Genomic DNA, 27,449 nt, shown 5'->3' with positions numbered 1-27,449 from the left:
TTTGTACTAATCAACAGCTTGCAATACATTTTCTCATTAGATACCAACTCTGGCCTTCTCTTTTTATAGGCCGAGCTGTTGGGGCACTGTAAAGCCGAAGGCACAGCTGTGGGGGTATGGTTACCTGTAATGTTAGCTGTTGCATGTTATATTATTTACGCAGATCTGGACTTAATGGAACACATGTGCGTCTGTAACCGACATTCTTCCCAGATTAGCTGAAAGCCTGCACACATCAGACTCTACTGATGAGAGGAATGCAGGGCCTAGACGGGCTTATGGGGAAACCCTATCAGTCATCTATGGTATATACACAACGTATACACACACACACACAGTCACACATGTGTACGCATTCTGTGTTTATACATTATGGAGACTGTGCGCCGTGCTGTATGTACAGTATGCTCTCAACAATGCATGCATGAAGATCAATAATACAAAACGTAAAGCAAAATAACCGGTTGAGTCTTTGCGCCATTTGTTTCCGCTCCCCTTAAAGCTTTATTCCGCCGATAAAAAGCAGAGCTGTTAGTTGCGTCGCACAGACACAATATCAGTTGGATTTCTAGCTATGGTGGTCTAACAGTCAATAACAGAGCATGAATCACATTTTCAGTGGTTTTTAGAGACTTTAGTCTGAGACAAAACCGACTGCAGAGTGCAACATTGGTTTGCATATTGCAAAGTGATGAATCATTTTCCTTCGTACATTTTTTTTTTTTTTCACTGCATGTGATATGATTTAATTTCACAGCATGTGATGTAGGTTGTACACCCTGTCGCTTTAGTCCTACATTTTTAAACAGAAGCTGAAAACACCTACATCTCCGTTGATTATTTTTAGACTTTCCAACTTTTCTTTACGGGGGACTTGGAGGAAAGATCAAGTGACGTCTTTTGATGCTATTTTTCCGGTCTCTCTGCCACCATCTGTGAGTTCCAGCCTATAGACCTTGAAGACATTGATATTTAAGTGTTGTTTACTTCAAAGTGAAAGAGAGTACTTAAACAACTATGCCAGAATCTATAATATATTACAGGATCGTAGTTTAATACGTGGCTCAAGGCCTCGGCATTGAAACATGTTCGTGGTCTATTGTGAACTGAGGACCTGTTGATATAATGAGTAATAGAACATACAATTGTGATGATGTGCTTTGCACCAAAATTATATAACGCTTCTTATTAGTTTAACATGGAGTACAAATACATTTACCAAGGTACAATTGTGTATTTCCATGAAGTTTACTGTGTGTGAAAGAGATGTCAACCAAGGCCCAAGCAGCTTCGCCAAAATCCTACTGCGGGGGATACCTGCCTCAGGCCAAAAACTACTGATCACACCTTCGGGAATAACCAACCAACACAAGCATTTGAGCCGTGGTTATTTTTAGCTGTTCGTAGCTTTTCGAATGACTGTCCATTCATTCACGCAGTGTAAACACGTCAGTCTGCGCGCACTCTACATACACGCCTAAGCCTGCGCCTCTACGACAGAAGGAAGTGATTATATAATAATCTCGGTTCAAATTTAATCCCATCTCGTCCCGCTCGGTTTTCTTGAGTTTTCTGATCTCATGCTCCCCTCTCACTCTGCCCCCGCCCATCCTCGCGTCGCCTTATGTTGTGTTTCCATTTTCTCCAGTAGTTTTTTTTTGCGGCACCACTCAACACAGATTGTCGTTTACACTGGGGCACAATACGTCAATAGATACCCGATGCGTATCACTCTGTGTATTCATCTGACTCCCTGTGTGAATCTTTGACTCATTTTCTCTTCGTTCCACGTCTTCAGGCCTTTCATGAAGCGAACGTGTGGTATCGAAATGCGAATTCAAACTTGGGCGAAGATGCCTATTGGCTGCTGGTGACTGTTACCATCTACTATCTTTTCGCGGTTGAAAATGTTACCTTCAAAAAAAAAAAAAAAAATGCAATTATAAAATACAATGCAGTGAAAGTCCACATTACATGTCTGTGACACACTTCCAGTTTCCAACATTGTCCTCTTTTGTCAAACTTGTACCACACTGCACTGCTCTCCTTTCTGTTCTACCTTGAGTTTGTATAAGGGGCCGTGACGGAAAGCTTTGTATCTACCCAAAAACAGCGTCGAGCTTAATTGCATGTTTTCAGGTGTGACAGGAAATTCAACAGCAACACCTAAAATTGTGCCTAAGCTTACATACCATCCACTGACCTAATTATTAAGCGGATTTAACCCTGCATTTTCCACTCTTGACACAGGAATGTGGAATAAAAGACAGACGGATATAACTGAAGATTCTTGCTCCCCGTCAAGGACAGCTTGTTTCAAGGATCACCAGCTTCGATTCAAATCAAAGGAACAGTAATCAGGTTTCATCTACAGTAGTGGCGCTGAATGTAAGAATTATATCTCTTTAAAATGCCACAAAGGCCTCCACAAGGATAGCATGTACTTAATGACAGAAATGTGCTCTTTCTCCTTTCTGTCTCGCACACAAACACACACACACACCTGCCCTTTGTGTTGTGTCTGACACAAACGTGAGGGAGATGGAGTGCATTAATAAAGCGCAGTCAGGGCCCTTGCTCTGTCTGATTCAGACAGGAAAAAAGGAACTTTTCATTTTCTTTTATCGCTTCTTCTTTTTTTTTCCTTTTTTTTTTCCATCAGAACCCCTCATCTTTAAAAGGCTGTTTCCTGAAGACAAAACAACACGGCGCTCCAAGCAACAATACGACTTACTACCAACAGCTGACAGGCAGCACCTCTGCCGTGCGCTAGCCGCAACTAGTGTGTTACAGGCACAGAACAGATGGCTGGGAGAAGCTTTAGCTAATACAAAAACAGGGGATTTTCTCTCTCTCTGTTTTTTTTTTTTTTCTTCCCACAAGCGGTACAAGCAAAAGGCTAGATTGCTTTAATGCAGACAGAAGCTGTGTGGCTGTATGACTTCTTAACAAATTGGAATTGCTGTGGAGAGACTCCCAAATGTCAGGTCACATTGGTCATCAGCTTCCCTTTAAAAGTACTGTAGGTAACATACTGTAAACACGAGCACGAATGAATCAAAATAACACTATAAAGGCACGATGTTACAAAAACACTGACAATAAGGCGGGGAAAGCAGGGCTCAAATTATAGCTGTGGAGGTGATTTGTTTTTAGCTTTCGCTGTAAATGCTGATGCGTGTGTGGGGTTGCCTCATGTTAAATAGTATCTATCTAAAAATTCTTTTTTTTTTTTTTTAATTTTACTTTTTTTTAAAAAAGCCAACTATTCTCAATTCATCAAATGTTGTGTAACATTTTCGAATTTCGGAAAGTTTATTTCTCAACTCATGCAGAGGTGTACATCTATCAATCAGCTATTAATGAAAATGCCACAGCTTCCGCTGATTGTAATGCGAGTGAAAGCTCTTACTTGAGAGGAAACAGAAAAAGTAGCTGAACGTGTACCTGTGGGCTGTCTTGACTGGAAAAAAGCACGCACATATTTACTCTACGCGAAGATGTCAACCAGCACAGTGAGGCATTAAATAAAGTACCATTTAAAGTGCTTCTAAATTTAAAGCATTGCAGTCCCGGGCAGTGCTGAAAAAATACCCCATTCCCCGGTAAATATAAATATAACAACAGAGCAGTTTCACATATTTGGCTAATTCTCAGCACAGGCGCAACTTCTTCTTCTTCTTCTTCTTCCACTTCTCAAAGAACAGTATCTCTTTAGCACGATCTCAGCTGCGGAGGTAGTTACTAACTACGATAAGGAAACGCTGTACGGCAAGACGGCTTTAGAAACTTGTTCAGAAGTTCAATCACACATTGGAGAAAGGGAGGAGGAGGAGGGGGGGAGGTGGGTGGGAAAAGAGAGAGATGGAGATAGAGAGATAGAAGAAGAGAGTTAGTTGAGAGTTGATCTGCTGACTACAGGCAGTTGATTTGGTTTCAGAGAGCATTGTTACGGTGCTTTGAATTAATGCCTCCCAAAGAGTCCAATTGTGATTCTTGGGTTGTGCTGACAGAATATTTGACAGCCTAGGGTGAGCTGCTGATCTCAGCTGAATCCTCTGTTCTGTGTGCGCGCGTGAGCGTGTGTGTGTGCGCACGCGCGTGTGTGTGTGGCTGATACCCAATGCATTCATACACCTACACGCGTCCAGATATATGTGGTTGTGCAAAAGCAAGCAAATGAACCCGGCACATAAATCAAATCTTAAATAACAGTTAACTAAGCACACCGACGCAAACTACTGGAGTATGCAAAGCACCCTCATATGCAGGTAAATGGAGCGCATGCACTTAATCAGGATATAAAAAAAAAAAAAAAAAAGAAAAGTTTAGCCAACTGTTTATTTCTTTTCTTTTCCTTTGTTTCTTTTCTTTTTCCATGCAGGAAACACGTTGTCCCTCAGGACCGCTGAACAAATAAATAATAAGAATAAAAAATAAAACACACACACACACAGACATACACACAAAGACACAATGCTTTGTTACTGTGATGGGAAGAAAAAGAGACACTCCATCAAAATAAGCCCGGTGCACAGCACCGGTCCGTTCTGACAGCAACATGGCATCACGAAAAATCATTCGTGAATATGGATTTCACAGACTTGCAGATTCTGCAGATGCGTTAATTGTAGTCAAGGTGCTAATTTTAACAGTTGTGCTAAATGTTTTTGCATAAAATCACTGTGTTGCATTGCACTGGAAAGGCATGAAAGAGAATGAAAGAATGAAGAAAGAATGAAAACACACATTTACAGTAGATTTATTTGCTGTAATTGAGTTATAACACAGACACTCACACTGGTCTACTGTTTTAGCTGAACTGTATGAACTGTATGAATTTCCCTAATGAGGATCAATAAAGTATTATCTTATCTTATGATGTGATAAATACTGTGTACATGTCTGTGGGTATGTATGTTACATTACATAGTATATTTATTTCACTTTTCTATTTTCAAGAGTTACGTAAAGCTGCCTTTGAATTTAATCCAATTTAAACACTTATTCTACAATATTATATATAACCAGCATCACCTCATTTCTTATCGTATTTGCCAGGACTGAAAATCTGAGGATTGAACTGGAAGACTCAGGATATTTAATTAATCACAAAAATCAGGATCATTTTTAAATAACTTAAATTTGATAAATTTGACTTAACGGCTCCAAAACTTAATTACCAATAAAATTAAACTGACTCATCTCACCTATGTGAACAGTTTACAAAGGAAATGTCCATCTGTTTCAAACATCATGAGAAAATTAGGTTTTGAAAAAGAGTAAAAAGGCAATTTTCTGTATTTAGGATATTTCTATTATCATTATTATTATTTTTAATGCAGCTTTATAATAATAAATAAATTTATGGTTTCAGTGGCTCAGTTCAAATATGAAGTCATATTTTTTTGTTGTTGTTGTTGTTGTTTTGTTCTTTTGTGTGTTTTTTTTTAATAGTCACCTAACAACTGATACATGACTTGGTCTGAATTAGGGGCCCAAGCGCTTGATGCTTAACTTGACACTTTAAACTTTCCTTCGACCACCAAGAGTAATCCCTCTAACATATCAGGCCACGCTTCAGATTTTGATTTGACCTCGTAATACCACACAACGCCTGAGGTAAACACAGTGAGTTACGCTGCAGATGAGTCAAAGGCAGATCTTTACACTAAAACATCTTTCCTTTCCTGTCTGTTCATTTAGCTGCCTGGGGAACTTTGTGCACTTTTAATGCGTTTTTGAATTAGGACGAGAAAACGTGGGCATGTTTTCATGAATCTGGCCATCTTTTTTTTTTTCTTCTTGTGCAAAAACCTCAGAAAACACTAGTTAATTAAAACGAACTGAATAAGAAAGAAAATGACAATGGGAAGAGAAGGAGGCGGAAAACTCGCAGCCAACTGAAGAGTATAATTGTAATGCAGGTGTTGATTTCATGGATGGATATTTCTCCTCTCTTTCTCTCTCACTCACTCTCTCTCTCCCTTCAGGTTTCCTCTTCCACCTCTCGCTTTACCTCTACTATCTATTTACAGATCTCCCCTCTCTTTCTGTCCCTCTCTCTGCCTTTACATCTTTCTCTCCATCTTGAGTGCCGTGCCTCACCCTAATTAGAAATTCCCCCTCCGACCAACTGAAATTGAATTGCCCATCATTTGCATAATGATAGCTCACCAGGCTGACGGCCGATTTACCATGAGATGAAATGTAGCAATCACTTAAGAGAGTGACCATGAGGGAGTGTGGGTAAGGGGGGAGCACGAGGAGGGGAAAAAAATAGAGAGAGAGAGAGAGAAGAGGGAGGGAGCAGAGAAAAGGGGTTAGAATGAAATGAATCTGACAGGTATTTAGGTTATTGTCTCATACGGCAATATTGCTGGAAGGAAGGCTGTGTCCTCAATATGACAGTAACTGGACACAACAAGGACACATAAGGACGCTTATGCAACGCTGCTCCTCTTCTCAGCACAAACCCTTCTGTCTTTAAACTCTAATTATTGCACACCATATTTCACGCTACAACTCTGTGCTGCAGATAGTCTCTGTTACCAAAATCTTAAACACTTCAATGATCCGTCTTAACTCTTGGCTGCATTTTTCTCCTCCAAATTCCATCTAAGCGTCCCTAAGTGGCACAGGATCCCTTACATTTATACAATTGCCGCAAAACTAGAGCAGTATTTGTCTAATGATTTATATAATTTTTATGTATATATATATATAAACGTCAGTACAGGAATGATGTTGTTGAACGCATCAACATCTCATAAATGTCACTGACCTTGAATTGTTGCTGTAAGTGCTCAGTATTCTCAGTTTCTTGAGTCGATGTTTGTTAGGTTCCACACCAGAAACTCCCAAACCACCCACAGTTTATAAGAAGTGGCCACATCGTCAACTGTGTAGTTGTCAGTGAACGCCCTGTCACTTGAACAACTGCCACACCATGTGTAATTATTGTAATCAATGATATGATAATCACATCGTTGTCATCTTGTTGTCCCCCCCCCCACTCAGTTGCCATCAATCCCACATTCCGCTGGACCCTGGAAATTTGATTTGTAGAAAAAGGCTGATAAATCAGGCGTCGCTGATGTCACGTCACTACGGGCAAATCAAATGAGGCGCCCGTGATCGGTGTGGTGGAGCGACAGTGAAGAAGCGTGGGGGGTTGAGGCTAATGCGCCTGATGCGGCCTGAACTGAAATCTCAACACTCGGCCGAAGTCACTCAGAGATATGTAAAAAAAAAAAATGCTTATTCATAAGAGAGAGTGCAGAGGCAAGTTGTTTAGAGGTCATATTTGTTTCTAATAGTTAGGGTGATATGTTGGGCTATCAGGTTGGAAGCTCTGCCCAGAGTCTGATAAGGCCACTGTTTATTGTCTGACTTCCACTCTCTAACCTGAGGAACTTCAGACTCTCACACACGGTACTTTCCACTCCTTAGCCATTACCTCAACTTGTGTGTGTGTGTGCACGAATGAGAAAGAGCACTCGTGTGTGTGTGTGTGTGTCTTTGGTTTCCATCAAGTCTTGACCTAATTAAAATGTGCTGCCAATCCTCAGTAACTGACAAATCATCAGAAAGCACACACACACACACACACACACACACACACACACACACACACACACACACACACACATCACTGAGAGCTCAAATCATTTATTCAATTCTTCAATCTCCTCTCCCTCTGTCCATCTCTACATAAGCGATCGGTGATCACATGTCGCATGTTAAAGTCGGCCGGCCCCAGACAGGAGGGAGTTAAGTCCCTTATCTCTCCTCCCCAGAAGAAATTCCTACTAGAGGCCTCGCTCTGCTGGTTTCCTGCCTTCTTGCCCAATGCCCTATTTTTACTCATCGGGGCTCTAGAATACCAGGGGCAGCTTTTTCCTTGTCACTAACATATTTCCTGCCATTCTCACTCTGACATTTCTCTCCCCCCCACCCCCCGTGCGCGCTTCGCTCGAATCTTTCCCCCCGTCTTTATGGGTCATAACCTTTCAGTCGGAGCCGTTCATATTCAAATGTACCTGCCGACGCCAGAGCCGCCGCTGCGCTCCCAGGCATCATTTCCAATGGTCTTTTATTTTTCTAGTGTTCACAAGTTCAGCTTTCAGTATGTGTTAATTTCGGATGTCATCTGAGTGCTGCCATGAGACAATCAGTTCCACTCTGTGCTTTGCTGCCATGCTGACTGCAGCATATGATGGTTCAACCACAAAACCATAAGCAGTTGAGTGTTTCGCTCTTAATAAATACATGTACTCCACTCTGGGGCTTTTTGTTTTTAAATTTAAAAAAAGGAAACTAATGATGCATCTGTTTTTATTTGCACTCCCTGTCCTCTAACGAGATATCTGATTACGATACTGCTGTATGTTGGGGTGGGGGGGACGTCCCACCGAAGCTGCAAATCAAAGCCTAGATTTTCCCTCAGCAACCTGAGTGACAAGGTGACTTCTGATGGTCTACTTCAGTCTTAACAGAGAATGTAGAGAACCCGAAGTACAAATACACGAATGAAAGGCAATTTAATGAATGCCTGGGGGCACATGATACAGTATTAGCGATAGGCTCTTTCAGCAGCATTCATCCTATTCATACACCAAAAAGGTCTAAATGCAGGTCGATGCTGGTTAAAAACACTAATGGCACATAAAGGGAGCACACTTAGCTACTGTGTTTCTTCCTCGCCAAGGTCTGATCACTCCTATTAATGGAATGCAGCTCTCAGTAGAGAATATCCAGCCAGCTACAGGTGAAAGAAAAAAGCCCATTGTCGGATTTTCAATGCTGCTCTTCTTACAAAACAGCGACATTGACATTCTAGATGAACAGAGATTGGCTTCTCATTCATATTTGCAGTAATAACTGTGCTGCTTCTCCTTCAGTTCGGTGGGATATCATGAATCCAAGACAGTGGACACCTGTGCTCGAATCACACAACCTATTGTATTGCTTCGTTTTTTGTCCCTTTACTGGGTACATTTGCAAATATCAATATTATTTCCCAGTTGGAGGTAAATTGTATTGAACGGTTGCCAGGCTGCAGGAGGGGCTGACTAAAAGAACCGTTCTCCATTTTATCTCTCAATCAGTGTGTGTGTGTGTGTGTGAATGCCATCTCTATAGTGTGTTCCTTTGCATGAGCAAATGCATGTCTCATTTTGACGAAAAACAGAATGAGCCGGGGCTTGCTGCATGACTGGGCCATGTGAGAAAAAGTTCACGTGATGCAGACAAATGCAGCCAGTCTTCAGCAGAATGGAAAGACTGTAATCAAACCATAAATCAGAAATCACTGAACTGCCATCCACCCAGCCCTCGCCCTCCCTTCCTCTCTGCAGAGCCCCATGTATGTTATGCTACAGACGTGCATACCGCTCTGCAAGAGGCGAGCAGCAGCTCGGTGAAGAATGTGCAGAGGTTTCTATCATTAGACACATTAAGTCATTGCAAGAAAGACGATATTTGCCGGAACAATCAAGACAAGTCAGGGTGGCGTGGATGTGAGTTGTAGCGCCAATTAAAAGCCTTTCCAATCCTTCAAACCAACGGTTCTCAAATCAACAGAATGTGTTTTTCTGACTATTCACAAACACATGCGGCCCATATTTGTCTGGCCGCGACTTTCATGGTGAGCCACCTGGTGTGCTGTAATATCAGGAGAACAGTGGGGTCATTGTGAAGGAGCTGTGTGATATCGAGGAGAGTGACCCATTTAGAGCCCAGCTACAGAGCTGACAAGCCACTGTTATGCCTGGGACATCTGGAAAGGCCGGAGCCGCTCACTCCACTGAGACCCGCACACGAGTCAGTCCTGTTCCAGGGAGGGAAAAAGACGTCTCTCGACATGGTCACGGATATTTCACACACTAACCTAAAGGTCCTACACGGAGGAGAGGTCTGCAAAGGGCCGTTGATACCGGTGAGGATCTGTTACAGCATGCTGAGAAATTTGGAGGGGATCCAAACCATATTTGAAGCTCTCCCGGTCATCTTTGCAGAGGGGTTAGAGCGCTGGAATAACGATGAAGCATAGAGATGCTGCGTGCTGCTCAGCAGAAGCAAAGATCAAATGATCAAAGGGAAAAGTTCTATCTCATTATTTAAATGAGAATTACTTTTTCAGTAGCTGATTCAGTCCAGTGATTTTCAATAAGAGTCCCGCGTATTTCAGCTAAATAGCTGTAGCGGGAGAAACTGACTGACATCTAGTTGTAAATGTAAAGGAATAGAAACGCAGAAATCAAAGAAATGCTGCCACACATGTATCATACACAACGGTGACAGAGATTTGTCCAGTGGAGCCGCAGTGCTGCGCATTATATATAAACGAATACATGAATGCATAATGAGAGGCCAAAACGAGCCAAGGAAAGCACAATGAACAAATCCCCAAGGGGAGGGAAAAATTATTCAGGAGAGACGAGGGCACAATCCATAATAATATTGGAAACTTTTTTCTCTCTCTTTGTGTAGAATCCATGCTTCCAATGTAACACCAGAACTGTAGAGCTACCCTACATGTCAAGAGCATACTTTAGCAGTAAGATGAGGATTTTAAAGGGTTTCACTCAACTCAAAGTCTTTCTTTCAGACTGTGGCCTGAGGTAAGATTGCTACATATATATATATATATATATATATATGAAGAAAATTGAAGCGGGCCTAATATGTGAGGTGATCTAAATACACGCGCCGGTGCTCAATAACACAGCAATAGCGCTGATTATTCATTGCAAAAGAATCCACTGTCGTCTCACTTTTTCTCACTCAAACAACAATCCTGTATCATGAGGTAATTCATTTTTGTCTGGAGAGGCAACTGGCTGCAAAGATTGAATCATCAGCCCTTGTTTCATTTTCCATGTAATTAAATCAGCTATTGAAAAAAAAACTATGTAAGCTGGCATACGATTTAGCGGAAATTAGCATTTTTAATCACAGTACATTACTTTAATAACTCAATAAATCTGTGGCAGCTGGAGCATCTGAGAATGTTGTCACAGCTACTTAGTTCTGCATTTGCAACTAATACAGGCTGATGAGAATCAGCCTGAGAGGGAGAGAATAGAGAGAGGGGATGGGGGGGTGAGACGGAGGGGATGAGATTCAAGGGAGATGGAAACAAAAGCGTGGCAGGTGAGAAACACGGGCGAACTCGGGCAGGAAGAAAGAAATTTCACCACAGGCTCTGGGACGGAGAGGGGGGGCTCAGCACCCGTCTCCCCTCTTTCGTTATTAGCACCTAATCCCCAATTAGCTCATCCGTCACCTCTACTGTATGTCATCCATGAGACCTGCTTACCCCTCCGTGTTGCTTTGTCGCTCGGGTTTGTTTGTGCAGCTTAGTCGCTGCCAAATAAATAAACAATACAAGCTTCGATTCTTGTTAAATTCTAAAAGGGTGTCAAGGATTAAGATTCCGATACACGATGGCGACAAAGTTTTGGAAATTAAAGCCGGTTTGTGAAGCCCCGAGCCACAGCAGAAAGGCCTCGAAAGAAGACATGAACTAAAAACCTGTAAGCGTTGCTGGAGAGTGGAGCAGAGGCTGGACTGCGGAGTACCTAACCCTTTTCTACAGTTTTGCATATTTTTCCCTTTTCTCTCCAAGAGACCGCGTTTAGGTCCAAACCACAATACTTGCACAGACGTAGGAGCTGCCTGGAGAGCGCTGATCATTTATTGAAACAGCTTTAAATGACCCAAGCTTACATTTAGCGCTAAGCTAAACATAGCGTTTCATTCACACAAGAGCTGGACGAGAAAAGAATGGGCAGTTTGAAACTGGTCTCTTTCGGTTGAGGCGGCAAATCGTGATTCGATGTGTTATCCTGTTTAACCAGTAGCCCTAGTCAGTCTCACATTTGACAAGCTGAGTCCAGTCAGTTTGACATTTTATGACTTAAATAGTTAATTAATCTCAGTTGATTGTGTGTGGGCAGGGTGGAGTCGGGTTATCAGGGAGATTCAGCTCACCTGCTGCAGCTGCACTATATAAACTGACTGGCGTCAGTCCGTCAGACTGTCTTTCACTCTCCCCTGGCTTTGACCCTGTTGGGTTTCGCTGTGCTCGGCCTATCTTTAGTCCAGTTTCTCTTTTTGTTATACAAAACTTATTTTTAGTTTCAATTCATGTGTGCTCTCCCCACTGTCCAATTTAACCATGGCTGTGACAATAAACAATTCCGGAAACCAAGTAACCATTTAAAGGAAAACCTTTCCTTTAACACATAAACAAACGTCCGTAAATGTTGACCAAAAGTTCTCTGAGCTTAACCGAGGCCTTAACCGTAGCTGAACCCTCATAAAAGCTCGCATTTTTTGAACCGACTCAACAGTCAATCTACTTGTCACTTAGTTGTAGAAACCTGTTGTTTACCCTGTGATCGCACTGTGGTAAGAACACTCATGTTTGATGTAGGACAACGTTCACTCTCTTGTAATGAAAATAACAACGAGTGTCAGCAGGTGCACAATGAGCACAAATGAAAGTGAGAGCTGGAGTCATGGCAGCACGTGCATGCAGAGGGCTGCATGGGCCCATGCTAATGTGCGGTATCCCTATGCTTGATTCGATCCTTTTAGTTTTGGTAAGTTTCCAAAATTGCTCAACGGGCCTCTTTCTTTGTCTTCCAGATAAAAATCTACTGTACCTCTGCTTCCTCTCACGCGTTTCTTTGTATTGTTCCTTGCACAATTACAGAAACCTGCAATTGTAGAAACCTACATAATTTTACAGATTAGCAGTGTACGGCGAAGCGGGGATTCACACACGTGTTTTTGCATCAATGTCTGGCTAGCCTTAAAAAACGGAAGATAACATGAAAAAAAAATATATATATACATATATATATATAAAAAAAAGAAATCCTATGCTCCATTGAGATGTGAGTTTACATTCAGCACAGGCGGGAGAATGATATGAAAGCATCATGGCGCAGAGTCAAAGCCCCGAAGGTGTGTTGGCATACATCCGTGCCCATTCTCTCTATCTTTGCTGCTCCATTGAGGAGATTGAGGAGCCTTGTTCCCACTGATACGCAGCTTTTCGATTCACTTAGCGGGCTTTGTTGTGCGCACGCTGGATTAATCCTCCAGAAATCAGCACACATGCACGCTACAGCACCCACAAACCCACAAACAGCCATTAGCACGGTAGCGGTAGCTCACGCTAATTAGCTCGTCATCTCGGCACCTCTTTACCTCGCTCCGTGGGTCGTGTTTCAAAGTGCACCTAAAGTGTCACAAGTGGCATTGGACACATGAGAACTTGCACTTTCCCGTTTCGACTGGGCGGCTAACTCTAAAATAGCACGCAAAGAGGCTAAGTTGATTTGACAGAACACGTACAAGGAAACCGCTATTACAACGCCGTGCCACGCTGATTTGGTAAGGGCGGCTCTGCTGAGCAGCACCATCCATTTGCAGATCAGGCAACAGTGGATCAGAAGTAGCTGGATTTTTATAATACTCCGCAGCAACAACAAACACACAACAACCCAGTAGCTCATATTTCTGAATGTGTCTGCTGCTTCCGCTCTCTCTCTGTCTCTCTCTTTTATAGCACAGTCGTTAAGGCACTTTCACGCTCTTGTGACCAATCAGACATTGCTATTATTATTCAGATGAAAAATGCTCAAAGAGAAACCCTAAAAGTACTCTTGAAAGTAAACAGTACAATTTCCTAAAATCCGTTTTCCAGTTTTGTGGTTCATACATTTTCTGCGGTCATTTAAAGAAGTGGAAGATCATGTTGTACTTTGTGAGTGCCAAAACAATCTCGAACGTCAGTTGCTGATCTTCACACAGCTGAAAGGAAGGAAGTGGTAACGTGGTGCATTACCATGTTTTTTTTCTCATTATTTATCTATTAGTCATTACAGGTTATGATGTATGTCTCTTTCACAATGTCAACTTGTGTTCTTCAAAATTTCCCGTGTTATAATTTCTGTGAAAGCGTGCGCATTTAGATATCACAGATACCACACATTTAAACCGTTCAGCCGCTCGATGTCCGAATGCTGCGTTCACCCTCTCATTTTTTTTTTTTGTTTCTTGTATATTTTCGTAATTCAGCTTGTCATTATTTTCAAATTAGAATGGATGGACACATGTGGCACAATTGGGTACTTTGCGGAGGAGGCTCAAAAAGATTCACACACTCTATATGTTAAACAGCAGCCTCGCAGAGTTTCACGTGAAGACTGGGAGCAACGACTGGGGTTTACATGTGACTATATATAAACATTATTACAAAGTCTGCTTCTGCACCGTGGCCTTGTGGTTTCTGATATGGCAAAGCCAGTGAAATGGCAGAGAAGCCAATCTACAGTTTATAACTCAACCACACATCAATAATAGAAAAAAATAGATTACAGTAAATCCATGGTTCAAAAGCTGCATACCTTTGAAATGTCAAAGGGGAAACCACAACGGATAACTCATCTCAAAACTCATTTCAACTGCACAATGCAAGCTGTATTACAAATATTCAACAGCCAACTGTTCCCTCCAGGTATTTTTCAGCAAAACACTCTATACATTTTCATTTGAGATGAGAAGAAAGAAATGTATTTTTTCATTGGCAAGCAGCCAAACCAATTTAATTACATTCCAAATGGGCGCAAGTTCCACGTAGCAACCGGCTCGTGTTGTATTTCTCGAACTTCAACAGCCTCCTTGACTTTCTCTGGGTAATTGAAGTCTTCCACTCTTCCACCCTTGTCATTATGCAGAGCAGCAGAAAGTACAACAAACCGAACCGAAAGGAACAGGGAGATCTGGCGCTAGGAATGATGTGCTTTAGCCAATTTGTAACTTCATCAGCGCGTCTTGATACAGTTTCTCTGAAGTCAATTAAAAGGATATTAGGTGGTGAATACCTAGGAAGAACTGACGCTACTTGTCCTGCCAACAAGCTGGTGATTACCCACGTGTGGTATCTGCAGAATCCTGTCAAAGATGAGGGGTCGCCACTTTCCGCTTTGGATTCATTCTCCTAGCCTCGAGTCGTGTCCAAAAAACATGGAAATAGTTCCTCTGATGTCATTCATTTCTTATCAGAATGCAAAGCTATCAAACTTTACAAACAACAGCCTGCGATGCCAAGAGGTACATTCCACTTCAAAAAAGCAGAAATTAAGAACACAACTCCGGCTCGCATGATGATTTGGATACAAAATAAATAAATCGTTTTCCATTTAAAAAATGTTTCAAATGGTTTTTCTTTTCCATTTCCATCACTGCAGCGTTGGTGAATACATTTCCAATTACTGTTTCAGTCCTTGATAAAACATCAAAAGAGGCTTTAAAAGAGCTTATTGGCAAATCGTTTAAAGTCTCTCAGGATTTTTTTTTTTTTTTTTTTCACTGCAAAGAAAAACTATAATCTCAGACAGGTCCTCCCATCTACCCGGTGGGTAATTATGGGATGGCAGGCAAATAAATCATCCTTCCAGACTGGCAGTATGTGTGGATGTCTATGTACACTACAGCCCAGAATAAGGTCCTGAGGTGACCAAAGTACCAGGCATGGTATCAGTCACACGACACAGTGTTTGCTTCAGGAAATCCTAATAACTGTCTGTGATGTTCAAGGCCAAGAGAAACGAAAAAAAAAAAAAAGGTAATCGCCCTGTCTAGATAGGGAGATAATTAAAAAATAAATAAATGTAAATGCGTAACTTTCAAGCAATTATCCCTCTATTTATGTACACTTCTCAGTGCCTGGCTCTCTTTCTCTGTCACTGGATCTGTCTGAGAGCACAGCCACATGCCAGTGCCTTTGTGTCAAAGATTAAGTGAAACCAGGAGTGCCAGCAATGCTGTGTTTGCACAGTGAACGCACTCAGTTTCAGCTACGCTAATACATCACCGACCAAATCAACATGCTCAGGCCTAAAACAGAGCCGGACAGCTACTGTAGATCCACTGTTAACAAGTAGAAGATGTGAGTTTCAGTTAAAACCTTAGAAAAATACTGCCTGCACAATTCTACATGTGTGTTGATTTTAACAGGCAGTGCCGAATCAGCTTCACCACTGATATGCACAGAAAGAAGAAAAACATCTGCATGTAAGTACAGGGTAGCTCCTCTAGATCACTGTTCTTATTATACTGGGTTGTCACTGGAAATGACTGAGTAGCAAAGACTGACTATCAACACACAAAGAATTAAATTCCTGGAAAGTAAAGCAATGCTACAATGAAAATATTATGAACAAAGCCCCAATGTGCCAGAGGTGGTTTACAAGACGGAGGCAAAAAGGGGCCTGGGGGGACTGTGGGTTTGTAGTGATAGGGAGGGAGTCACACACACTTGGCTCAGAACGGCACAGAGACAAACGGCACATGGCAGAGGACCAATCCCTGATGGCCCAAGCAGCTAACTAACTTCCTGTGCAACCCTGAAATAATTCAATCACTCTCTATTGACAAGTCAAACACCTTCAGGAAAAAAAAGTCAAACAAATGAAGCTTACTTATTGTTCTGATCAATCTTGTTAATGCGCTTGTTAACCATAAATCTTTCCAAAGGCATAATTACGATTACACTTTTGATCACAGGGTCAAATGTTATATACAAGAACATTCATGCTATAGTATACTAATCAGTGGGTTTGGCCTTTGCATGCACAACAACGCAGCAGCATTTCTGTGGTCTGTGTGCTCACATGTGAGCTTGCATTTATTTATGCAGTACGTGTGAGGACATGCTTCTGCATCTGCATTCAAGAGTGTCTACCTGTGAGAGAGTGGGTGTCTCTGAGTGTGTGTACTCAGTGGGCCCGTGGTCTCTGAGTGTGGACCTGAACCAGCCGTCTCCAGTTCTGTTTGCACAGGACATGCCTCAGGAAGCTAAGACAACTGTTCGTGTTTGCCCAGGCTTGCGAACCTATCTTAATACACCGACAGCTGCATTCTTCAACAGCGCAGACACTATGTTTATCAGTTTTTATACATTGAATCTATGGAATCTGATGGATCATTGTATCCTCATTGACCTGTTCTTAAGGAACACCCATCAGGAGGAGCCGGGGGGACTGCGGTGCCAACAAATAAACCATGTGCCATGTTGCATCCTGGACAGACAAATTTCCTTTGCTTCCTATTTATTCAAACTATTTCCCAAGATTTGTATCAGCTGTCGACACACCTTTCAAACAACAATGAATAAATCAACAATGGCAGTTATGTATCACTGACAAAGCTAATGCCACATTCTCAATAATTTGTTTTGATAGATTGATTTGTTGACTTAACAAACTTAAAGGTCCAGTGTGTATGATTTAGTGACATCTAGTGGAGAGGATGCACACTGCAACTAACTGAAACTCCTCCCCCTCAACTGATGTGCCAGATGGTTTGTTACAGAGAACCATCTGGGAAGAAGTCCTTGTAAACAGTTTGAAATAGGGCAGGCACTTTCAAAAAAGTACTTGGCAGGTGATTGGATGAACCATCTGTTTTTCATTGGAGAAGGCTAAAGAGGAAAGTCTCATGAGGTTTGAAAGCTAGCAAGCAGCTAGCAAGTCAGTGTAGCTAGCTATATAGTTAGCAAATCTGAACACGGTTCTTGCTGCCGTTGTAACGACAATCAACATCTAGCGCAACATGGCGGGCTTTAGCTAACTCTTAGTTAATATAATAATTTGTAGTTTAGTTTTTTAAATACTGTGAATATTAAGTCACAAGGTTGATATAACCACTGTCGCATCCAAGCATGTGGCTTCCAGCGCAGAGCTAATCTTTCATGTTCTGAACTTGCCCAAACCTGCACACTCTGACCTGTTAAGATGTCCCCAAAAACGCCCTTACCTCCATCTGTTTTGACTCCTTCTTCTACTTAGTGTTTCATTTCCTGCCCATAGACTAAAAAGCAGGTCTCACACCATGCAGAGGCTTTATTGGAAAAAAGTCCTGACAGTACCAAAACATGGGCTAATACCACTCCGAGAGAGATCAAATGAAAAACAAATTGTCGGATGAATGGTGAGATCTTTGCAGACTGGCTAGTGTGAAAGTGAGAGATGATGAGCTCCTTCTGTGCTTATTTGAAATGTTGATATGGCTTTTCTCATACAGCGGTTACGCTAATTTATGTTACAAAGCCAGCTTTACACAAATCTGCCAAGGCCAATAACTGTGCTCATAATCTCCAGCATCTAGAATAATCACTTTGTGGTCTATTTGTTTATGAATGAAACGAGGCAATTATCCTAATGAAGATCGGCTTTCTTGCTGGGGAATTGCAGCACTTCAGCACAATGAAAATGTTTTGTCTTTGTTGCCTCCACGTTGGCTTGCTGATACCTTAATCATAAAACAATAGGAACAAACAAAAAATAAAATGAAAAAATGTAGCTCTATGATAATTAGGGACACGCAGTTCACAGTTGGGATTCTAAAGAAAAAAAAAAGACTTAACTACGCACTTCCTGACCTGCAGTCTAAACCACATGCATGTGGATGCTGCTAAATGTCAGCAACAACAATAAGTTTGGTTGCTGCCCTTGGTGAACCAAAGACATAAAGTTGCATAACAGAAGGTCAGAGCAGTTTGAATGTTAATCTTGACTTTGACTTATAGTTATAATAAAAACAGAGTCTTGTATGCAACAAATTCATTGACTTGCTACTGATTTACCTGAGTCTGCATCTGTACTTTTCTTGTCTATGTGCTTTATAAAAATACACAGACCTCAAAGAGCAACGTTACTTAATGCAACACACCTTTAGTGCAACGAGAATTGAATCAAGGCTTACAGTCTTTCATATCGCAGTGCTGATGGAAAGCTGAAATCTGCACAGAAATGCGACAGCAGCACAGTGAAATACAGTGAGAATTCCCTTCCCATCAGCAGAGCAGGGCACAGAAATGGTTAAGTAAATCAGATAAAGCCTATCTTCCTCTCTCGCTCCATCTCGCTCTCTCTCTCCCTCTCTCTCTCTTTTGCACACGCACATGCACATACATTCTTTAGTGAAATCCATCAATCAGCATTTCATGCAGTTTGGGTTTGAACCACACCAAATGCACTAAAACAATAAACGTCTGTCTTTCAAGTCACTATCTGGACTGGAACACATCTGGTGGCAAGGCTCATTTTGGTTTCCACATCGTTGAATGACATTACAGACTCAAGCTGAAAAATAAAGTACCGCTCAAAATCTTTCTCCATTTTCCCTCCATCTACAGCCCCCCCCCTCTCTCTCACTCTCTCTCTAGCTCTCTCAATCTTCATGCAAACGCCAAATCTACTTCCCCCTCCCTGCACTAACCAGCTAACCTCTCAAATGCTATTCCACCACCCCATCCCCCAACCAATCAAGAAGTGAATATAAAACAGCACAAGGAAACTGGGCTGCATGAAGGAGGCGGTAGAAAGGGGGGAGGCAGACAGACAGAGAGAGAGAGAGAGAGAGATAGAAGAGAGAGAGGGGGAGAGAGAGAGAGAGAGAGACAGCCAGTCAAGGCGATTGCTACTGAGGAACCAGTGGCCTCCTGAGGTGAAGACAGTTTAAAAGGCCTTGGCACACTGTACTCGATTTTACACAAGTCACAAGTGTATTAAATACACACCCACCAAACAGCTGAGGAGCCAAGAGTCAAGCCTGACTGTAGTGTTTGGGTTTCAAGGGGCAGTGACGATAATTAGGGTTAATGTGATTTAATGAGGGGCACGAGCTGGGCTGGGCCGCTTCGATTCGCAATCAACGTCAAAACTGGAATTACTCTGACACCTTGCGATGTGGCCGTGCTTCGCAGCGACTATTAGCTTGCCACGCGTGTCCCCCGAGCCTAAAGAAACTGCCCCGTCCTAAAAGCAGTGTGTAGATTTCTGATTGATTACAGCCTGATAACGGCACAGAAATGATTTGGGTAGCACAGTAGTACATCACAAAAGTATATTGGGAAGAGTTTTTAAAAAATGCACTGTCATGACTCAACTCTTGGTAGTTAATACAATCAATCTTCAACATAAATAGCCTGTTTCTATGGACATTGGTGATTAAGTAGCTAAGCAGGCAGGATAAACTATAGGATCTATTTTCAGCCATACATGACTTATGACCCTCTTAACACCTCTAGTAGCTCTGAGTCATGTCTGGTCGAGATTATAAAGTACAGAGCAGAGCGACGGGAGTGCTGCAAAGTCTGGTTGAGGCTTTGTCACCCTCCCTACACTGTAGGTTAAACTCAGGTCTGGGGTGGTAAATCCTTGTAATGGACACCTGTATCACGTTACTTGTTCTCTAAACAGGCAATTGTTTTTGTCCTTAAAATACCCCACGAAATTCTCAATAGGTGTAATCATAGAATAGAAACTACAGTATCATTGATGTGGCAGCATAGAGGCTTTTTCCTGTGTGGTAACTATAAAGTAACAATAACGTGATTATGAGGAATGTTATGCATATATCTGCGGCTCTAACTTGCACCGCTTTTTCTTGCGTTCAACACATGCGACGTAAAAAAAATAAAAAATAAAGTCCTCATAAACAGTCCACTTTCCTCCTCCTCCCGTAATGGTCTGTGCACACAACACAATCTAAGCCCCACTGCTCCTGAGAATAACACTGTAGCTACTTATCATTAACTCAAAGACACAATCAGCCCCAGGCGATCCAGCTTCCCTCCATAACCTTTTGACATTGCTGCTGGGAAGGTAAATGAGAGAAAGAAGTTAGACACAGAGAGGGGGAGATGTGGGGAGAAAGAAAGACTTGATTATGAATGCAGCCAGGAAGTGGTTAGACCAAAAAAAAAAAGAAGAAAGAAAGAAAGAACGTCACAAAGTATAATGATTTTCTAACTGCAAAAAAATATTTTTTTCCTCTATGATTCTGTTCCGTCTTAACTATTATTTGCTCTGAGGTAACTGCCTGGAACTGCTTTAGAACAATAGACTCACCACTTTTTGAGAGTTCAGGCAACTTAGCATCCACCCCCCCGCACACACACCCCCCCCTACCCCCTTTACGGTGTGTTTGAGCCATGCATGGGTTAACATTTTCCCAGTGAGAACGGTTGGGATATTGCAACTCGGACTGGCCAGTCAGCAGAATGTTATGAATGGGCACAATGAAAAACCCCAAGTCCACACTGTCAACCCAAGAATGCCTGCCTCCATGTAATTAACTTCTCTCTGTGTACTGAATGAGGTACTGCTGGAATAACTCTTCTTTTTCTGTTTCTATTACGGTCATGTTTCGAAGAGGAGAGAGGGAGAGAGAGAGAGAGAGAGAGAGAGAGAGAGAGAGAGAGGAGAGAAGAAGTAAAAAGAAAAAAAAAATCACATTTTGAGAATTCAACACGGAGAATATTTTCGACTGTCCGTACTTTGAAGTATCCCGTGACTAATACTGCGATTCGGGTTGTATTGGAAATGGAACGGACCACTTGTGAAAGGGGGTGGTGGGAGAGCTTTGCAAAAACGGGACTCATTGCTTCTTGAGTGGACAAATGTCAGCTGCTTCTGACTTGCACTTGTGTAGCAATGTACATATGTACATGCAATGAGAAGTTACAAATTAAAAAAAAGATAAAGATATATATAAACCTATATATATATATATATACACACACACACACACACACATATATGTATGTTAAAGTATAAATCAGGGGTTTTGTGTTGAAATCTTCATTTCTGCCTTAAGAAATACAGAGTTTGGTATGCGCACGTGTATGCATGTATATAGTCCTTCACACACACACACAAAAAAAGACTATATATATGTGTATATATATATATGTATGTATACATAGTATATAAATAACATACAGTAAGTTGGAACAGACTGCAGCTATGTAAAGAATAACATCTGAAAACCACTGGATTATAAAGCTACAGTATAGCTACAGTATAATTACACCAGAGGCTCTCTCTTGGGCACCGTGCCGTTAGAGGGAAGAGGGATGAGGAAAAAGTGGAACATCTACAGTAATCTATCCAACTTCATTTCACCGGAGTGATTCTGCCCGGGGGTATGCACAAGTCATAATGCATTTGACAAATAGTCTCCCACTAAAACAGGCATTTGCGAAGAAGTGGCCTTCAGCGCTGGTATACACAGCTGAGTGTACACTGAACAAACAAGCCTCCCACTCAGCGAGGAAAGATACGGAGAGGCTTCAAAAAGATTAGGAGAAATCTTGGGCGAAAAGTAAAGATGACTCACAGTGATTGTGAAAGTGCAGGACAATGCAAGTTGGATGGAGCCGAGAAGAGCAACAGAGCCGTGGGGTTCTTAGCGAAACACAAATCAATGCCTTTCTCATGTGCTGTTCTTTGCATTGTTCAGAAAACATGGACGCACAGGTCGTTGTTATCAAGCACTTTACAATGAAATGCAGACAAGCAGAATAGACCTTTTGTCATGTGATCTCTTTATCGTTATGGATCAGCGAGGTAATTAAAGTGGCACCTTTTGATGAAAACATTTGAGTTTTGCACACATTCGTCTGCTGATTTATTAAGCGCACCAAATACTAAAACCAACAGGGTTTGAATAAGGCTTTTGTGAGTGAAGATTGCAGCGTGTGTGAATTGTCTTGCTGCTCAGCTGTACTCTGTCATAGTGACTGTCTGTATCTTTGTCATACACGGCAACCTTCGTAGAGGCAAAGGGTATTGCACGACTTTTTGTTAAACGGCATTCATTTAAGCGAGCTGTACCAAACAAAACTGGAAAGCGATTGTGTTTTCGTGATCATCAATGTCTAAGCGCAAGTCGACTCTCACTTGAATTCAAGGGTCACGCGCATTCAGACATTTGTGACGTTCAGTTATTCTGTCAGAGTGATCCATATTCCTGCCGCACATCAATCAGCCGTGTGAATGTGGCCAATCAGCTTGAACCAGTTCCAGCCTACACATTCTTTACGTTCCTGGACTATTAACCCCTTCAGGTAGAAAGCCAAATGCTGAATGTGCGCCTACACCTACACAAAGCTCTCAGAAACAGTCGTGTTCAGACTTTACACAACCAGAACAGGAAGCAATGGCCTTTTGTACGTGGACGGTTCCACTTAGTATTATGCTCACTTCCTGGTTGGTGGCTTTAGCACAGTACAGTACGCACACAATTACACTTGCGACTTTCACATAACTTGTGCATACACTTAAGACAATCGGTATAATTATATCGTGACTGCCTCCAGTGAAACTGATGCCGGATCAGGGCCTTTGAAGAGGCATTGATTGGTAGGCTGTAACATATAGGCAAAGCTCTATAGGCACAAAATAAATTTGACTGAGGTTTAGCTGATTGAGGCAAGATCTGGGTAAAAATGGAGAAACCACTGAATCCAAAATTCTGTGACTTACAATCATCTTTCCAATTTCCTGCAAAATATCCTAACAAAACCATTCAAACCATGACCGCAACAGCTATAACTGACTCTCTAATGACTGTGAAATGATGGAAAATTATTTTTTACCATCTTTGCAAACGTCACCGCTTGTGAAGCAGCGTTATGAAGTAGCCACTGTGACACATCTAACACAGCGCAACTCCAGGAGGTCAACTCCATCCTGCTCCTGAAATGAAACCGCCATAAAGATGAACCGCTGTCGAAACGTCACATAATGCTCCTGTATCATTATTCAACAGTTCTGTGTAGCAGCAGGGTTACAGCACAGATAATGTGTCACTTTGCGTCTTAGTCACAGCTGTTACTTCAGTAATGACAACGTTATACGATTCTGTCCTTGAAACCCAAACCCAGTCCTCGCCGGGGCCGACAGCCTCTACACTCGCTGAATCGTGATAACTGGTTACAGTTCGTTGTGTTAATATTACAAGAGTGGGGACACAGCTTCGTCCGGGGAGAACCCGGTCCCAGTGAGATCTTCCATTTACATCTGCAGCTACACCGTGTATGTATGTATGTGTGTGTGTGTGTGTGTGTGTTAGACTTAACCAAACACAAGCATGGACGTCATGAGAGAGAAGTGACAAAAATATGACTGCTCTGGTTATGTCTTCATATTACTAATGAGTCCATTTAAGGTGTAAATTCAGGTAAATTTTTATTTGGATTACTTGGTGTTACAGCATGCTAGGGTTTCAGGAATGACTGTGATCGATGTAAAGTACTCATGCATTGTAATTCAAGCCTCTCTGCAAGTGAGTCTTGTGTGAGTTTGGATGTGAGCGAGTGTGCGCACGTGCAGCTAACTGCATGTATACATGCAAGTGGCACTGTGTATGAACAATCGATATTAACAATTCAAATAAAGCACTGCGCTATAGTGTTTCACTTTGTCATCAGCAAATGTTAGCCGCCTGCTGGCGTCCCTCCAGGTGCTAAGGCAAGCAAACCAACGTGAATGTCTGCGGGTGTAATGCCTTCATTCGCTCTGCCCAGTAGTCACAGACAAGTGATTACACAAGGTTTACCTTGACCACAGGAAAAGAAACTGGCCTTGTTACTTGTGACTTGTAACTGTGGGTGATCTAACAGATCTGTGTGCACATTTCTGATTTGTAGATGCCAAGCGCTTTGCTGTAACGCGAGGAGTCAGCACCAGTGCACATGGAAAGTTAAAAGGTGGTCTCTTCCTAGTAGTAGGCCCTATGATGTTCAACAGAAATCTCATTAACATCACAATTCGGCAAACTGTCATTCAACATTAAAGGTTCCAAAAATGAATGCTGAAAACAGAGGTGTTATTTCTTAAAAAAAAAAAGAAAAGAAAAAAAAGAAGAAGAAGAATCTTATATGGGAAAATGAATTCCTAGCATGTAGACTATTAAGTTTATAAATCAACTGATATTGTTTTTGTGTGTGTAAAAACGCAGTTCATTTGTCAACTTCTTGGCAATGTTAATATAAACACAAATCCTGAAATCCAATATTTAATCCTATTATTTTTGCCCACCATTGATAGTTTCTTTTAATGATTATTCAATTCATAAAAAGTTCACGTGAGTAATGATGAGATCTGCGCGTAAAGGTGTTGATAGCCAAAACGTGCCAGAATATGCAAATGGGTATTCTTCAAGGAAACAGTTTCGTCGAGCAGTAAACCCAAATAACGCAAATTAAAATGTTAAAATTCAGACTCGTCAGTGACTGCACGGTGTAGTGCATGGGAGCCAGGCTCCCAACGCGCTGTCCCTATCGCATTTATCTTGATAACTGTTTATTGGACTAATTGTGCATTGACCACTGCCATGTGGTAACCTGTGCGACGCAGATAAGAAAAGAGTGTTTCCGCAGTTATGTCGGACGTGTTTAAATTATACAGGGATAGCGTGTTAGTCCAAATATTAGTATAAAAAGAAAGAAAGAAGGAAAGAAAAACAACCATGCACACATTATTTTTTTTATCCAGTCTGTTCAGAGAGAGACGAGTCGCTAGTTCACTCAGTGAGCCAGAGAGAGATGTGCGCTCCAACTCTGCTCACAGGACAACAGCCTGCACCCGTACCCACTCTCTATTCACATTAACACATTAGCAAATTGCAATTAAAGGAACCACCACAGGTACCGGCACAGAGCAGGTGTCATTCACAACACAGTTTAGGACTGCAAATAGATAAAAAATGCAACAAAGTTGGGTGCCAGTGCAGCCTGTGGACTTATCCCGAGGGAATGAAAAGTGCAGCACTTGTCAAGAATGCTCCCCTATATGTCTGGTCATATAACCACCCTACAGCCTGCATGCATGGCCCCACCGTGTGTAATCAATGCACTTCTGTGCGCTTGCATCATCACACTCTGGGACAGCACATCTGATCGACTATGAGCTGGTGAAGTAGAGATCATTGTTTACCTTGTTGGAATGATAATAGTCCAAACCGGAGTCAGTCGGTAACGTACATGAGCCCACGCTTGAAGGGGGAGCTGGATAAAATCTGACGTCCATCTCAGAGTCCGCAAGACTGACGGCATGAAAGCGTAGCTCCAACAAACCTGCGCGACTTCTCTCTCTCTCTCGCTCTCTCTTTCGCTCTCTCTCTCTCTCTCTCCTGCTCACACACACAAAACTGTCTCTATCTCTCCTTTTCCCTTGTGTTTAAAAACGAGCAAAAAGTAGCACAAGAAGAAGAGGACTGAACCTCTCCAGACGTTCGGGTCTTTATATCCGTCCTACAGTTACTTGAGCGCTATTCTCTGCATTCAGCTCGGTGATGCTCTGATATAACATCCCTATAAAGTTCACTTGGAGAGGGGGAGAAAGCGAGGGAGGCTTCCCACCTCCGTAGTCGGAAAAACTAAGACGAAAAACGGTCAGTGAAGTTTTTTTTTCTGACAGCGAGCTGAGCCGGACGTGCTGCAGGTAGAGACACGATGAGGATCTTGTCGAAGGTTTCTCCCACCGCCCGCTCTCCGTTCCTGGTTCCAGACGCGCTGTAGCTTTGTCATGTGGGAGCGCTCCGATCCATCCATGCGTTCCCGTCCCCTCAGCCCGCTGCTAGGCTGCGACCTCTACCGGGCGCGGGGGGGACAGGCGAGGGTCATCGAGGTTGGGACTGGATTGACTGTGTGTGTGCAGGGGGGGACTCTTTTTAAACTGCGTTTAGCTGACCTCTCGTTTGAGAGTGAGGACAGAGGCAAACTTATTTTCTTTGACTGAACTCAGTGACAGTGTGATTGAGATCACTCTGAAGTCATCAAATCAACTAATAATTCCCTGTAGGTGCTAGGCCTGGCTTCACGATAAACTGCTCTGGTCCAATCATAGGATGAAAAACATGGCCACTTCCTGCAGATGACAGAATTTACCAATAGATGTTTACTTCATGATAGAAATGCTTCATTGCAAGTGGGTAAACATCCATTTAAATGTCTGTGAAGTTGGTTAAATGCACAACAGTGCAGTTGTAAAACATAAAGTCTCGAAATATTATTTTATATTATATTATATTATATTATATTATATTATATTATATTATATTATATTATATTATATTATATTATGGGATTAAATACTGTCATATTTTCCAAGGTGATCTATAGCAGCCAGACTACAGCTTCAGTGTTAAGTGACCTCAAATGATAGCTCAGGATAGTATATACAGTAGTGAGTGAGTGTACTTATTTACATTTGACCCCAGATCAACCTTCACATAGTGTCTCTTCCAGATTTATACGCTAAAATTATTTCTACTAGGTCCCACAGATAATAACAATCATATTCTGTTTGTATGTTACATTTTAGGAAAACATGAATAATCATATGCCCCATGAATGTAATAAAAAAAGTAGTTTAATTGTTTGGTAAAGTCTCATTATTATTAACATAGCTTCTCATGTAATGCCATATCATACCACAGAGAAAATATTTTGTATTTCTGCAGTCAGAAGACGACAAAATAGGGCTTGAAGTTTTAATAGTCCCTCAGGATCCATGTGGCCTTACTGTTGTCCGGCCAAGAGAATCTCATCATGGAAATCTATAAAGTTAACGCGG

At 41.9% G+C, this 27,449-nt stretch overlaps 1 protein-coding gene across 6 annotated transcripts in view; it reads right to left on the bottom strand.

Moving 5' to 3' along the window:
• The window catches only part of tox2 (TOX high mobility group box family member 2), an 89,374-nt gene extending 62,951 nt beyond the window's left edge, over positions 1–26,423 (bottom strand). Inside the window, exon 1 of one of the 6 annotated variants that reach the window (XM_047582447.1) lies at positions 25,809–26,423. In XM_047582447.1, the coding sequence (XP_047438403.1) occupies positions 25,809–25,901 (93 nt within the window). In that variant the 5' untranslated portion in view covers positions 25,902–26,423. Of the gene's footprint in view, positions 1–6,784; positions 6,938–25,808 lie in introns of those variants that run through there. The other 5 variants (XM_047582445.1, XM_047582446.1, XM_047582450.1 and 2 more) reach the window with 5 other exon arrangements.
• Positions 26,424–27,449: the final 1,026 nt, after the last annotated feature.

The sequence above is a fragment of the Mugil cephalus genome, chromosome 4 (assembly GCF_022458985.1).
Source record: "Mugil cephalus isolate CIBA_MC_2020 chromosome 4, CIBA_Mcephalus_1.1, whole genome shotgun sequence".
NCBI lineage: Eukaryota > Metazoa > Chordata > Actinopteri > Mugiliformes > Mugilidae > Mugil > Mugil cephalus.
This window is presented reverse-complemented; position numbering and strand designations above follow the sequence as displayed.